The sequence below is a fragment of the Somniosus microcephalus genome, chromosome 34 (genome assembly GCF_052327205.1).
Source record: "Somniosus microcephalus isolate GS21.2 chromosome 34, FLI_Smic_1.0, whole genome shotgun sequence".
Lineage (NCBI taxonomy): Eukaryota > Metazoa > Chordata > Chondrichthyes > Squaliformes > Somniosidae > Somniosus > Somniosus microcephalus.
Window position 1 is genome coordinate 16,713,070 of NC_141020.1, and position 15,729 is coordinate 16,728,798.

The 15,729-nt window shown below is 52.5% G+C and overlaps 1 protein-coding gene across 1 annotated transcript in view; it reads left to right on the top strand.

Moving 5' to 3' along the window:
• LOC147096821 (uncharacterized) overlaps window positions 1–15,729 on the top strand; it is a 30,391-nt gene extending 14,662 nt beyond the window's left edge. Inside the window, exons 3-7 of the mRNA XM_085973466.1 lie at window positions 3,479–3,741; window positions 5,803–5,930; window positions 10,238–10,367; window positions 11,909–12,034; window positions 15,127–15,729. Coding sequence (XP_085829592.1) covers window positions 3,479–3,741; window positions 5,803–5,930; window positions 10,238–10,367; window positions 11,909–12,034; window positions 15,127–15,264 — 785 coding nt within the window. The 3' untranslated portion in view covers window positions 15,265–15,729. The remainder of the gene's footprint in view (window positions 1–3,478; window positions 3,742–5,802; window positions 5,931–10,237; window positions 10,368–11,908; window positions 12,035–15,126) is intronic.

Below are 15,729 nucleotides of genomic sequence, written 5' to 3' on the forward strand. Positions count from 1 at the left end.
GTATTTTGCTATCGTACTAGTGACCTCAGCTGAGGCTGACTCAGGTTCCCACTGATGTGTTAGCCTGTGTATATTGGAGGTACCGTCTTTCGGATGAGGCGTTCAACTGAGGCCCCAGCCAGTGCTCATTGGTTCGGAAGGGTGGCAAGGGAAGTGTGGGACTACGCACGGTGCATAGTGGTTAGCACTGTTGCCTCACAGTGCCAGAGACCCGGGTTCGAATCCGGCCTCGGGCGACTGTCTGTGTGGAGTTTGCACATTCTCCCCGTGTTTGCGTGGGTTTTCTCCGGGTGCTCCGGTTTCCTCCCACAGTCCCAAGATGTGCGGGTTAGGTTGATTGGCTATGATAAATTGACCCTTAATGTTAGGGGGATTAAATAGGTGGGGTTACGGGGATCGGGTGGGATATGTGTTGGGGTTACGGGGACCGGGTGGGATATGTGTCGGTGCAGGCTCGATGGGCCGAAATGGCCTCTATCTGCACTGTGGGGTTTCTGTGATTCTGTGACTGCTCTTTCAAAGACCCAGCACGAGCACAATGGGCCGAATGGCTGCCTTCTGTGCTGTAAGATTCTGTCATTGTATGATGCTGCACCATTCCCTGCATTTGTAACATTGGGGTTCGTACTGGGTCAGCGCCACATTGCGCCCTTTCACCTCTGGGGCCAGGCATTGTAATTGGAAACTAGGAAGAGAAGGGTAAGGAAAGGGAGCATGACCCATCCAGCCTCAACCAATCGCCCTGATGGCATTGCCTCATACTGCATGCTTTTTTCTTTTATTCGTTCATGAGATGTGGGCGTCACTGGCATTTATTACCCATCCCTAATTGCCCTTGAGAAGGTGGTGGTGAGCCGCCTTCTTGAACCGCTGCAGTCCATGTGGTGAAGGTTCTCCCACAGTGCTGTTAGGGAGGTAGTTCCAGGATTTTGATCCAGCGACGATGAAGGAACGGCCGATATATTTCCAAGTCAGGATGGTGTGTGACTTGGAGGGGCACTTGGAGGTGGCGGTGTTCCCATGCGCCTGCTGCCCTCGTCCTTCTAGGTGGTAGAGGTCACGGGTTTGGGAGGTGCTGCCGAAGAAGCCTTGGCGAGTTGCTGCAGTGCATCTTGTAGATGGTACACACTGCAGTCACGGTGCGCCAGTGGTGGAGGGAATGAATGTTTAAGGTGGTGGATGGGGTGCCAATCAAGCGGGCTGCTTTGTCCTGGATGGTGTCGAGCTTCTTGAGTGTTGTTGCAGCTTCACTCATCCAGGCAAGTGGAGAGTATTCCATCACACTCCTTACTTGTGCCTTGTAGATGGTGGAAAGGCTGGAGGCAGACCCAATCATGGCTTTCAAAAGGGAATTGGATAAGTACCTAAAGGAAAGAAATTTGCAGGGTTACAAAGGACTCCCCAGTCGCTAAAGCAAAGTCCCAGGGAAGGCAAAAAAAACACAGGGCCAATTTCAGGTAAAGACTCTCCGAGAGTCCTCCCTCACTCATGGAATCAGACAGCACAGAAGGAGTCCATTCGGCCCATCTTGCCTGTGCCGGCTCTTTGAAAGAACTATCCATTCAGCCCCACTCCTCCGCTCTTTCCCCACAGCCCTGCAAATTTTTTCTTTTCAAGTATTTATCCAATTGCCGTTTGAAATTTTCTGTTGAATCTGCGTCCACCGCCTTTTCAGCCTCTCACCTCCAAACGTTGTCCAGACTGTGATGATCACAGAGCAGGGATTAATCCTGGGGCTTCCCAGCCTTTGCATTTCAATCAAATTACAGGAAACTTTGTGCTATCTGGCACCGACGGGACCGAGCTGTTGCCGTTAGATCAAAACTCCCGGACAAACCAGCGTTAATGTTGAAACATACGGAGATTTTGAGCTCCGTATCTGGCAACAAACCCTGTTGCTTAGCAACAGCTTCTAAACAGTCAGCCGTACCTTGCAAGCATCTCTGTAGCTTAGCAACAGCTTCAGCGAGACCTTGCAGAGCCTGACTGGTTGAAAAAAAAGCAACGAAAATAAAAAAACCTAACGAAACGGCTCCTGATTTTTGCCGGTGGCTCGAGCATTCCGGACAGTTAACCTCCGGATAAACCAAAAGTTTCCTGTATGAGGACAGGTTGCATAAACTTGGTTTGGATTCCCTTGAGTTTAGAAGGTAGAGGTCTTCAAAATGATAAAAGGATTGGATAGAATCATAGAATGGTTACAGCACAGTAGGAGGCCATTCGGCCCGTCGAGCCTGTGCCGGCTCTTTGTAAGAGCACTTCAGCTAGTCCCACTCCCCCGCCCTTTCCCCGTAACCCTGCAAATTTTTTCCCTTCAGGTACTTATCCAACTCCCTTTTGAAAGCCATGATCGAGTCAGCCTCCACCACCCTCAAAGGCAGTACATTCCAGATCCTCACCACTCGCTGCGTAAAAAAGTTTTTCCTGATGTCGCCTTTGGTTCTTTTGTCAGTCACCTTAAATCTGTGTCCTCTGGTTCTCAACCTTTCCGCCAATGGGAACAGTTTCTCTCTATCTACTCTGTCTAGACCCCTCATGATTTTGAACACCTCTATCAAATCTCCTCTCACCCTTCCCTGCTCTAAGGAGAACAACCCCAGCTTCTCCAGTCTGTCCACGTAACTGAAGTCCCTCATCCCTGGAATCATTCTCGTAAATCTTTTCTGCACCCTCTCTAAGGCCTTCACATCCTTCCTAAAGTGCAGTGCCCAGAATTGGACACAATACTCCAGTTGAGGCTGAACCAACATTTTATAAAGGTTCATCATAACTTCCTTGCTTTTGTACTCTATGCCTCTATTTATGAAGCCCAGGATCCCGTATGCTTTTTTAACCACTTTCTCAAAGTGCCCTGCCACCTTCAATGATTTGTACACATATACCCCCAGGTCTCTCTGTTCATGCAGCCCCTTTAGGATTGTACCCTTTCGTTTATATTGCCTCTCCTCATTCTTCCTACCAAAATGTATCACTTCACACTTTTCTGCGTTAAATTTCATCGGCCACGTGTCCACCCATTCCACCAGCCTGTCTAGGTCTTCCTGAAGTCGATCACTCTCCTCCTCACTGTTCACTATACTTCCAAGTTTTGTGCCATCTGCAAATTTTGAAACTGTGCCCCGTGTGCCCAAGTCCAAGTCATTAATATATATCAAGAAAAGCAGTGGGCCTAGTCAATTGAAACTTTCAAGACTGCGATTTTTGTTGGGTAAGGGTATCGAGGGATTTGGAGCAAAGGTGGGTCAATGGGGTTGGGGTATAGCTCAGCCGTGACTTGATTGAATGGCGGAACAGTCTCGAGGGGCGGAATGGCCTGCTCCTGTTCCCACCACGACCATTATCCACTGAGTGACCAGGGAAACCCCCCTCCCCACTTGCTCCTTTGCACTGACAGATGTGTAGAGGCAGTGACCCATGGGAAGTAGAAGCGCCGGCTCCTCTTGCGTCAGATGTTCATTGCTGATATGTCCTCCTCTAGGCGCTTCAAGCAGAGCAGCGGGAAGCTGGGAGAGCAGGTGCCCGCTCATCAGCACCACGCCCAGTCACGCTCTTACCGCTGACAGTGGCTGGAGGCCCTTCCACGGTGAAGACAGCCAGACCCAGGGGAGCAGCTTTGATGCTTTCTCATTGAACAAGCGGGAGACGGCGCAGCGGGCAGTCGGAGAGGAGTGGTGGTCCACTGGTGCTCTGGAACATCATACCTTTCGGACGACATCACCTTCAGAATCTTCACTGGCCAACGTAAGTCATAGAGTCATAGTCAGAGAGTTATAACGGCACAGAAGGAGGCCATTCAGCCCATCGAGTCCATGCCGGCTCTCTGTAGAGCAATCCAGTCAGTCCCATTCCCCCGCTCTATCCCCGTAGCCCTGCAAGTTTATTTCCCTCAAGTGCCTATCCAGTCTCCCCTTGAAAACATTGAGTGTCTCCGCTTCCACCACTTCTGTCGCCAGCGAGTTCCAGGTCCTCGCCACTCGCTGTGTAAAAAAGTTTTTCCTCGCGTCCCCCCTGTATCTCTTGCCCAAAACCTTAAATCTGTGTCCCCTAGTCCTTGTACCATCAACTAGTGGGAACAGCCTTTCCCCGTCTAGCCTATCCAAACCCGTCATAATCTTGTACACCTCTATCAAATCACCCCTCAACCTCCTTTGCTCCAATGAAAACAAATCCAGCTTCTCCAACCTATCCTTGTAGCTAAGATCCCCCATCCCCGGAACCATTCTGGTAAATCTTCTCTGCACCCTCTCAAGGGCCTTCACATCCTTCCTAAAGTGTGGTGACCAGAACTGGACGCAATACTCCAGTTGTGGCCTAACCAGCGCTTTATAAAGGTTCAGCATAACTTCTCTACTTTTGTACTCAATACCTCTATTTATGAAGCCCAAAATCCCATATGCTTTGTTAACCACTCTCTCAATATGTCCCGCCACCTTCAGGGACCTATGCACATTAACTCCCAGGTCCCTCTGTCCCTGCACACTCTTTAAAACTGTGCCATTAAGTGTATATTGCCTCTCCCTGTCCCTTCTGCCAAAATGCATCCTGGGCAACGTATATTGAAGCCTGTTACATAGAAACTACAGCCCAGAAACAGGCCATTCAGCCCAATTTGTCCATGCAAGCCTCCTCCCACCCCTCTTCATCTAACCCTATCAGCATATCTTTCTATTCCTTTCTCCCGCATGTACTTATCTAGCTTCCCCTCAAATGGTGGGGCGAGGGAGTCTGCAGCCATTCAGATTGGCTGGTGCTGACTCCGCCTCCTGCGTATTCGTCCAATGCTAATGAGACTTTGGTAATCAGTAAACTAGCCTGTAATGTCAACAGATCAAAGTTCGTGAGATGCTATAACTCTCCTTACATTGGATAAAGGGCTTTTATCCAACACCTTGTGACGTAAGAAAACTCACTCAGCACTTGGTTTGAGTATAAAACAAGGCTTTAATCAACTGTTTCACAACCATGAGATTCTAGTTACATCACTAGTTCCTGGTTACAGAAACATCCTGAGCAAGCTGGGCCCACGTCTGAGTATTTATACTCCTTGGACGGCGCCACCAGCTGGCCGCCCAGTGTTACTTCATGAGTCATTTCTTCATGAATGATAAGATTTATGACACCTTGCATTTGTACAATGGCTTTAACGTGGAAGAACGTCCCGAGGCGTTTCACAAGGGCATAATCAGAAGGAAATGGGCGCCGAGCCACATGAGGAGATATTAGGACAGGTGACCAAAAGCTTGGACAAAGAGGTAGGTTTTAAGAAGCGTCCTAAAGGAGGAGAGAGAGGCCGAGAGGTTTAGGGAGGGAATTCAGGAGCTTAGGGCTTAGACAGCTGAAGGCATGGCCGCCAATGGTGGGTCGAAGGAAATCGGGGATGGACAAGAGGCGCAGAATTGGAGGAGTCCAGAGTTCTCCAGGGGGTGGGGGGGTTTGTAGGGCTGGAGGAGGTTTCAGAGATAGGGAGGGAGCGAGGCCACGAAGGGATTTGAACACAAGGATGAGAATTTTGAATTTGAGGTGTTGCCGGATCGGGAGCCAATGTCGGTCAGCAAGCACAGGGGCGGTGGGTGAACGGGACTTGGTGCGAGTTAAGATACGGGCAACCGAGTTTTGTTTGAGCTAAAGGCTACGGAGGGTGGAAGCTGGGATAATCTTCCCATGCAATACAAAGTGAGCCTAGAGTCTAAAGATGGAAGCAAAGAAGGTTCCCCAGTCTGACAGCTCTGTTGAGGATGTCTTGCGCGTGCCGCAATTGTTGCCTCGCCTGTCTGTACTGAGCCGCCTGTGTCTGCTTTGCAGGGTGGGCTGGAGTCGATGTTCCATTCCTGCTTCCCCGCTGTCTCTTCCGCCAGCTCGAGTCACGCCATCCCGCCCCTGGAGCAGCTACTGGGCCGCAGCGAGGAGAAGGGAGGCCAAGGATTCCTGAGGTACGGTAACGCGTCCGCTTTCACACCGCGCGAGCTTCGCGGTTCTGCACTGCTGAACCAGCCGGTCCAACGCGTGGCAGCCCTGAGCCGTGCTGGGCATCTACTGTATATATTACATAGAATCACATAGAATGTACAGCGCAGAAACCGGCCATCCGGCCGAACGGGTCCGTGCCGGTGTTTATGCTCCACATGAGCCTCCTCCCACCCTACTTTATCTCACCCCGTCAGCATAACCTTCTATTCCTTTCTCCGTCATGTACATATCTAGCTTCCCCTTAAAGTCAGCCGTGGCTCAGTGGGCAGCACTCTCGCCTCTGAGTCAGAAGGTCGTGGGTTCAAAGCCCCACTCCAGAGACTTGAGCACAAAAGTCCAGGCTGACACTCCCAGTGCAGTGCTGAGGGAGTGCTGCACTGTCGGAGGTGCCGTCTTTCGAATGAGATGTTAAACTGACGCCCCATCTGCCCTCTCAGGCGGATGTAAAAGAGCCTATGGCATAATTTTGAGGAAGAGCAGGGGGAGTTCTCCCCGGTGTCCTGAGGCCAATATTTATTCCTCAATCAACACCACTAAAACAGATGAACTGGTCATTATCACATTGCTGTCTGTGGGATCTTGCTGTGTGCACATTGGCTGCCGCGTTTCCTACATTACAACAGTGACTACACTTCAAAAAAGTACTTCATTGGCTGTAAAGTGCTTTGGGATGTCCGGTGGCCGTCAAAGGCACTATATATATGTGCAAGACTGTCTTTTAAAGGCATCGATACTATTTGCCTCAACCACTTCCTGTGGCAGCGAGTTCCACATTCTCACCACTCTGGGTAAAGAAGTTTTTACTGAATTCCTTATTTGATTTATTAGTGACTATCTTACATTGATGACCTCTAGTTCAGGACTCCCCTACAAGGGGAAATATCTTCTCTATGTCTACCCTATCAAACCCTACCTCTGAATCATCTCTTTTCAAGAGAAAAGAGCCCCAGCCTGTTCAGTCTTTCCTGATAGTTGTACGACATTACATAGGATTACGTAGGATATACGGCACAGAAACAGGCCATTCGGCCCAACCAGTCCATGCCGGTGTTTATGCTCCACTCGAGCCTCCTCCCGTCGTTCCTCATCTAACTCGATCAGCGTAACCCTCGATTCCCTTCTCCCTCATATGCTTGTTCAGTCTCCCCTTAAATGCATCGATACTATTCGCTTCAACCACTCCCTGTGGTAGCGAGTTCCACATTCTCCCCACTCTCTGGGTAAAGAAGTTTCTTCTGAATTCCCTATTGGATTTCTTGGTGACTATCTTATATTGATGGCCTCTAGTTTTGCTCTTCCCCACAAGTGGAAACACTCTCTCTGTATCCACTCTATCAAAACCTTTCATGATTTTAAAGACCTCTATTCGGTCACCCCTCAGCCTTCTCTTTTCAAGAGAAAGGAGACCCAGCCTGTTCATCCTTTCCTGATAGGTATAACCTCGCAGTTTTGGTATCATCCTTGTGAATCTTCTCTGCACCCTCTCCAGTGCCTCTATATCCTTTTTATAATATGGCGACCAGAACTGCACACAGTACTCCAAGTGTGGTCTAACTGAGGTTCGATACAGGTTTAGCATAACTTCCCTACTTCTCAATTCTATCCCTCTAGAAATAAACCCCAGTGCTTGGTTTGTTTATTTTATGGCCTTGTTAACCTGTGTCGATACTTTTAGTGATTTGTGTATTTGTACTCCGAGATCCCTTTGCTCCTCTACCCCATTTAGATTCTTATTTTCCAAGTAATATGTGACCTCACTATTTTTCTTACCAAAATGTAAAACTTCTCATTTATCTGTGTTGAATTTCATTTGCCAATTATCTGCCCATTCTGCAAGTTTATTAATGTCTTCTTGTAATTTGTTGCAGTCCTCCTCAGTATTGACTATCCCCCCCAATTTGGTGTCATCCGTAAATTTAGAAATTGTGTTTTTGATTCCAAGGTCTAAATCGTTAATATAAATGGTGAACAGCAGTGGTCCCAGCACTGATCCTTGTGGAACAACACCACCCACCTTCTGCCACTGTGAATAGCTACACTTTACCCCTACTCTCTGCTTTCTGTCTTGAAGCCAGCTAGCTATCCATTCTGCTACTTGTCCCCTGACTCCGCATTTCCTGACCTTATTCATCAGTCTATTATGGGGCACCTTATCGAAGGCCTTCTGATATTAGTACTGTAAAACTAATCATTCATGAACCCGCCACAAAAAGCCTTATGTCAAGATGCTTGATCCCATCACCCTGTCATAAGAACCTCCACTCCACTTCGAAAAGCATTAATTTGACTCCCGCCACCCCCCCCCCCCCGACCTCACCCGAGGAGGAAAGACTGTGTTTATAGGGCATCTCACCATATCTCTCGGAGAGTCCACTTTGCCGTATGAATACAAAGAAAGTTTTGCTTCAGTTGTACAGAGCCTTGGCTAGGCCACGTCTGGAATATTGTGTTCAGTTCTGGGACACCGCACCTCATGAAGGATGTATTGGCCTTAGACGGAGTACATCGCAGATTCACCAGCATGATATTGGAGCTCAAAGGGTTAAGTTATATGAGGGATGGATGCATAGACTTGGGTTGTAGTCCCTTGGGTATAGAGGATTGAGGGGGTGAGATAATTGTTTAAAATGATAAACGGATTTGACAGAGTAGATACAGAGAAGCTATTTCCACTGGCGAATGGCTGAATCCCCCACCATCAACATTCTGGGGGGTCACCATTGACCAGAAACTTAACTGGACCAGCCACATAAATACTGTGGCAATAAGAGCAGGTCAGAGGCTGGGTATTCTGCGGCGAGTGTCGCACCTCCTGACTCCCCCAAAGCCTTTCTACCATCTGCAAGGCACAAGTAAGGAGTGTGATGGAATACTCTCCACTTGCCTGGATGAGTGCAGCTCCAACAACACTCAAGATGCTCGACACCATCCAGGACAAAGCAGCCCGCTTGATTGGCACCCCATCCACCACCTTAAACATTCACTCCCTCCACCACCGGCGCACCGTGGCTGCAGTGTGTACCATCTACAGGATGCACTGCAGCAACTCGCCAAGGCTTCTTCGGCAGCACCTCCCAAACCCGCGACCTCTTCCACCTAGAAGGACGAGGGCAGCAGGCGCATGGGAACACCACCACCTCCAAGTTCCCCTCCAAGTCACACACCATCCTGACTTGGAAATGTATCGGCCATTCCTTCATCATCGCTGGGTCAAAATCCTGGAACTCCCTCCCTAACAGCACTGTGGGAGTACCTTCACCACACGGACTGCAGCGGTTCAAGAAGACGGCTCACCACCACCTTCTCAAGGGCAACTAGGGACGGGCGATAAATTGTGGCCTTGCCAGCGACGCCCACATCCCATAAAATGAATTTTAAAAAAATCAAGGCCAAAGGGTGAGAGCTGGACTGGGGGAGACAGAGGCCGGGCTATAGGGTGAGAGCTGGACTGGGGGAGACAGAGGCTGGGCTATAGGGTGAGAGCTGGACTGGGGGAGACAGAGGCCGGGCTATAGGGTGAGAGCTGGACTGGGAGAGATAGAGGCTGGGCTATAGGGTGAGAGCTGGACTGGGGGAGACAGAGGCCGGGCTATAGGGTGAGAGCTGGACTGGGAGAGATAGAGGCTGGGCTATAGGGTGAGAGCTGGACTGGGAGAGATAGAGGCTGGGCTATAGGGTGAGAGCTGGACTGGGAGAGATAGAGGCTGGGCTATAGGGTGAGAGCTGGACTGGGGGCGACAGAGGCTGGGCTATAGGGTGAGAGCTGGACTGGGGGAGACAGAGGCCGGGCTATAGGGTGAGAGCTGGACTGGGGGAGACAGAGGCCGGGCTATAGGGTGAGAGCTGGACTGGGGGAGACAGAGGCTGGGCTATAGGGTGAGAGCTGGACTGGGGGAGACAGAGGCTGGGCTATAGGGTGAGAGCTGGACTGCGGGGAGACAGGCCGGGCTATAGGGTGAGAGCTGGACTGGGGGAGACAGAGGCCGGGCTATAGGGTGAGAGCTGGACTGGGGGAGACGAGGCCGGGCTATAGGGTGAGAGCTGGACTGGGGGAGACAGGCCGGGCTATAGGGTGAGAGCTGGACTGGGGGAGTTAGGGAGTGCGAGTTTGACTGGGGGAAGTCGGAGGCCTAGTCAGAGTGGAAGGCACCATTCTTGGCAAGAGATGGTGAAGGGAGAGCCCGGGCGATATTTCGCATTTGCAGTGCCGATTCCTGGTGGGATGTGCTGTGCCGGCGTATTATTCCCTTCTTGTACTGTTCTGTTACAGCGCACAGGCCTGTGACCTCTGGGCTTTGCTGCAGGATGTCGATGAGGCCGTGGGGCTGAAGTACAAATGGGCCGAGTGTCGGAGTCGCAGCCTGCTCCTTGCGTCGTTGCACGTTGATCCTGCAAGTGTGGTGAGTGAGGACACGCTGAAGAGCGGCATTCATTTCCCTGGTGTCGAGGGTTGTCGAGCTATTCATTTTATTTCATGATTTTAAAAAAAAAGTTAATTTAGTGTTTCATCATCTTCTGATAAAAGCATCTTTTTCCACTGGGAGTGTTGCCCTGGGACTGGGGGGCAGTGCCCAGGTCTGGGGGCGGTGCCCAGGTCTGGGGGCGGTGCCCAGGGGCTGGGGGCGGTGCCCAGGTCTGGGGGCGGTGCCCAGGGGCTGGGGGCTATGCCCTGGGTTTGGGGGCGGTGCCCAGGGGCTGGGGGCGGTGCCCAGGGCTGTGGGCGGTGCCCTGGGTCTGGAGGCGGTGCCCTGGTGCTGGGGGCGGTGCCCTGGGTCTGGGGGCGGTGCCCTGGTGCTGGGGGCGGTGCCCAGGGTCTGGGGGCGGTGCCCTGTGTCTGGGGGCGGTGCCCGGGTCTCGGGGCGGTGCCCTGGGGCTGAAGGCAGAGCCCAGGGCTGTGGGCGGTGCCCTGGGTCTGGAGGCGGTGCCCTGGTGCTGGGGGTGGTGCTCTGGGTCTGGGGGCAGTGCCCAGGGTCTGGGGGCGGTGCCCGGGTCTGGGGGCGGTGCCCTGGGTCTGGGGGCGGTGCCCTGGGTCTGGGAGCGGTGCCCTGGGATTGTGGGCGGTGCCCTGGGTCTGGAGGCGGTGCCCTGGGTCTGGGGGCGGTGCCCTGGGTCTGGGGGCGGTGCCCTGGGTCTGGGGGCAGTGCCCGGGTCTGGGGGCGGTGCCCTGGGACTGTGGGCGGTGCCATGGGTCTGGAGGCGGTGCCCTGGGACTGGGGGTGGTGCCCTGGGTCTGGGGGCGGTGCCCGGGTCTGGGGGTGGTGCCCTGGGACTGTGGGCGGTGCCCTGGGTCTGGGGGCGGTGCCCTGGGTCTGGGGGCGGTGCCCTGGGATGGGGGCGGTGCCCTGGGTCTGGGGGCGGTGCCCTGGGACTGGGGGTGGTGCCCTGGGTCTGTGGGCGGTGCCCGGGTCTGTGGGCGGTGCCCTGGGACTGTGGGCGGTGCCCTGGGTCTGGAGGCGGTGCCCTGGGTCTGGGGGCGGTGCCCTGGTGCTGGAGGCGGTGCCCGGGTTGATGTTATGAGTTTATCTCAAACAGCTTCCACCTGCCCTTCTGTCATGCGATTATTTAATTTTTGTGATGCTTGGCTTCAGTTAACATTGTCTTTCTTTCTGTCTCTCATCCTCGTTCGCACCCTGCTCGCTTTCCTCCATATATTCTCGGTTTACTCGACGCTTTTTTCTGCTGTTCCCATTCTCTTTATCTCTCTCTCTCTCTCTCCTTTTTCAAACCCTCCCCCATTTCTCCCTATTCCTCCTGCTCTTTCTCTCTTTCCTTCTCGATCTATCTCCGCATTCATTTTCTCTCTGCTCCCTTTTTTCTCTTCTTCCTGCGTGTTCTCTTGTTCTTCCTTTCTGTATTCTCTTCCCTGCTCTCTCTCTCTCTCTCGTCCATTTCCCTGCCAATCCCTCTCCCCGCTCTATTTCCTCTCACTCCCGTATTCCAGGATACATCTGCAGGCCACACAAGAACATTGGGCTCTTCCCCGCTGTCTTCCAGGGAGACACAGATGCAGTTGCACCCTTCTCTGGTTACCTCGGACCTAGATTCCGAGGAGTTAACGCTGATCAAGGTACGCCAGTTTACACCCGCCCAAACAGTTCACCTCTCCAACAGTCACATTAAAGGGGCATTGGCTGCACAAAATAGTGCTTGGCAAATTTATTATTCCTTTTTTGGGGGAGAGAGATGATTGGCCAGGAAAGCCATGCGCCACCTTCTCAACCCTGCTGCCTGTATCCTAACTCCCGTTCACCCATCACCCCCCCCCCCCCCCATGCTCGCCGACCCACATTGGCTCCCAGTCCGGCAGTGCCTCGATTTTAAAATTCTCATCCTTGTGTACAAACCCCTCAATGGCCTCGCCCCTCCCTAATTCTGTAATCTCCTCCAGCCCCACAACCCTCCAATATCTTTGCGTTGCTCCAATTCTGGCCTCCTGCGCATCCTCGACTTCCCTCGCTCCGTGCCTTCAGCTCCAAGGCCCTAAGCTCTGGAATTCCCTCCCTAAACCTCTCCGCCTCGCTACCTCTCTTTCCTCCTGTAAGACGCTCCTTAAAACCATCCGGGGAAGGCGCCAAACACCTCGAGTCACTTCGCCGGGAGCAAGCGGAAGCCAAGCGCGGGCAGCGCAAGGAGCGCACGTCAACCCAAGCACCCCACCCACCCGCCCCTTCAACCACCGTCTGCCCCACCTGTGACAGAGACTGTAGGTCCCGCATTGGACTCATCAGTCACCTGAGAACTCATTTTTAGTGTGGAAGCAAGTCATCCTCGGTTCCGAGGGACTGCCTAAGAAGAAGAAGGAAACCTACCAAGCTTTTGATCATCTGCCCTAATATTTCCTTATCTGGCTCAGAGTCAAATTTTGTTTGATAACGCTCCCGTGAAGCGCCTTGGGAGGTTTTACTATGTTAAAGGCGCTGTATAAATGCAAGTTGTTGTTGTTTCTCATGTCAAAGGCCACAAAGCACGGTGGCATAGTGGTTAGCACTGTTGCCTCACAGCGCCAGGGACCCGGGTTCGAATCCGGCCTCGGGTGACTGTCTGTGTGGAGTTTGCACATTCTCCCCGTGTTTGCGTGGGTTTCCTCCGGGTGCTCCGGTTTCCTCCCACAGTCCAAAGATGTGCGGGTTAGGTTGATTGGCTATGATAAATTGACCCTTAGTGTTAGGGGGATTAAATACGTGGGGTTACGGGGATCGGGTGGGATATGTGTTGGTGTAGTGGTTACAGGGATCGGGTGGGATATGTGTCGGTGCAGGCTCGATGGGCCGAAATGGCCTCTATCTGCACTGTGGGATTTCTGTGATTCTGTGAAAGTTATGAAGTGAGTTTCCCAGTCTGAATCCAGGTTCCTGGTGGTCAGGGGCCTAATAGCATGAAAGTGTCCTAACTATGGCACTGATTAACATTAAATCGCAGAGTCCTTCAGGCAAGGAAACCTGCCGTCATTATCCATTGTGGTTGACTTTTAACTTGTCTCTGAACTGGCCTCGCCCACATGGACAACATCCCATCACCACCTTCTCATGGGAACTAAGGATGAGCAATAAATGCTGGCCTTGCCAGCGACACCCATATCCCAAGATTTATATTTTTTAAATCATACTCTGACAGGCTCGTTTGGGAAATGGAAAAATACCACAGGTTAGATACAGAGTAAAGCTCCCTCTACACTGTCCCATCAAACACTCCCAGGGCAGGTACAGCACGGGTTAGATACAGAGTAAAGCTCCCTCTACACTGTCCCATCAAACACTCCCAGGGCAGGTACAGCACGGGTTAGATACAGAGTAAAGCTCCCTCTACACTGTCCCATCAAACACTCCCAGGGCAGGTACAGCACGGGTTAGATACAGAGTAAAGCTCCCTCTACACTGTCCCATCAAACACTCCCAGGGCAGGTACAGCATGGGTTAGATACAGAGTAAAGCTCTCTCTACACTGTCCCATCAAACACTGGCAGGGCAGGTACAGCACAGGGTTAGATACAGAGTAAAGCTCCCTCTGCACTGTCCCATCAAACACTCCCAGGGCCGGTACAGCATGGATTAGATACAGAGTAAAGCTCCCACTACACTGTCCCATCAAACACTGGCAGGGCAGGTACAGCATGGATTAGATACAGAGTAAAGCTCCCTCTACACTGTCCCATCAAACACTCCCAGGGCAGGTACAGCACGGGTTAGATACAGAGTAAAGCTCCCTCTACACTGTCCCATCAAACACTCCCAGGGCAGGTACAGCACGGGTTAGATACAGAGTAAAGCTCCCTCTACACTGTCCCATCAAACACTCCCAGGGCAGGTACAGCACGGGGTTAGATACAGAGTAAAACTCCCTCTACACTGTCCCATCAAACACTCCCAGGGCAGGTACAGCACGGGTTAGATACAGAGTAAAGCTCCCTCTACACTGTCCCATCAAACACTCCCAGGGCAGGTACAGCACGGGTTAGATACAGAGTAAAGCTCCCTCTACACTGTCCCATCAAACACTCGCAGGGCAGGTACAGCACGGGTTAGATACAGAGTAAAACTCCCTCTACACTGTCCCATCAAACACTCCCAGGGCAGGTACAGCACGGGGTTAGATACAGAGTAAAGCTCCCTCTACACTGTCCCATCAAACACTCCCAGGGCAGGTACAGCATGGGTTAGATACAGAGTAAAGCTCCCTCTACACTGTCCCATCAAACATTCCCGGGGCAGGTACAGCACGGGTTAGATACAGAGTAAAGCTCCCTCTACACTGTCCCATCAAACACTCCCAGGGCAGGTACAGCACGGGTTAGATACAGAGTAAAGCTCCCCCTACACTGCCCCATCAAACACTCCCAGGGCAGGTACAGCACGGGGTAGATACAGAGTAAAGCTCCCCCTACATTGCCCCATCAAACACTCCCAAGGCAGGTACAGCACGGGTTAGATACAGAGTAAAGCTCCCTCTACACTGCCTCATCAAACACTCCCAGGGCAGGTACAGCACGGGTTAGATACAGAGTAAAGCCCCTCCGAGTGTGATCGCCAATTGGAATGGGGGGGCGGGGAGAGGGGACAGTTTTGGGCTGTGGGCCCCACACCCATCGGGCACTAGGCTGAGGCCTCTCCAAACTGAGGTGATGTCATCACTGGGCGCCATGGCTCTGTTTTTCTGTTCCAGGACTCGGTCCCTCAGCACCAGACGAACGGCTTCAGCCCGACCCACCGTATCCAGGCCTTGTTTTATCACTGGACGCAGGCCGACAGAAATGGGAAAAGCAAGAGTCCGTACGACGTCAACAAGAACTTCCTGGCCTAGCGGGGCGGAGGCTGCAGCGTCCGCGCTGCCCGTTTCCCCTGCCGACTGTTTTTTGCACAGACTTTAATTGTGTCTCCGGATGGTGTCTTTCATTATTTAAAGGGACTGTTTTTGTCTTTGTGAAGGGGTACGCTGGGCTGGGTGAGGGTACCTTCCTGAGGTTTAGGGCAAAGTTCTCGGGCACACCTCGAGTGGGGTGGGTCGAGGGAGTGGACGTAATATCCAGAGCCTTGGCGTGAGTGGGGGGGAAGGTGGGTGAGGCTGTGGATATTCGACTAGGGCGGCATCGCCAAACGGGCGGTACGCATCACAACGGGCCTGAACATCGGGCGGGTTGTGTAACGGGCGCTTGATGCGCTACCCCCTGACCCACCTCCCCCCCCTGACCCACCTCCCCCCCCCCCCCCGCCCACTGAGTGGGAGATGAGTTAACTTCCTGTCGTGCCCTGTGCAGCTCTGACTGGA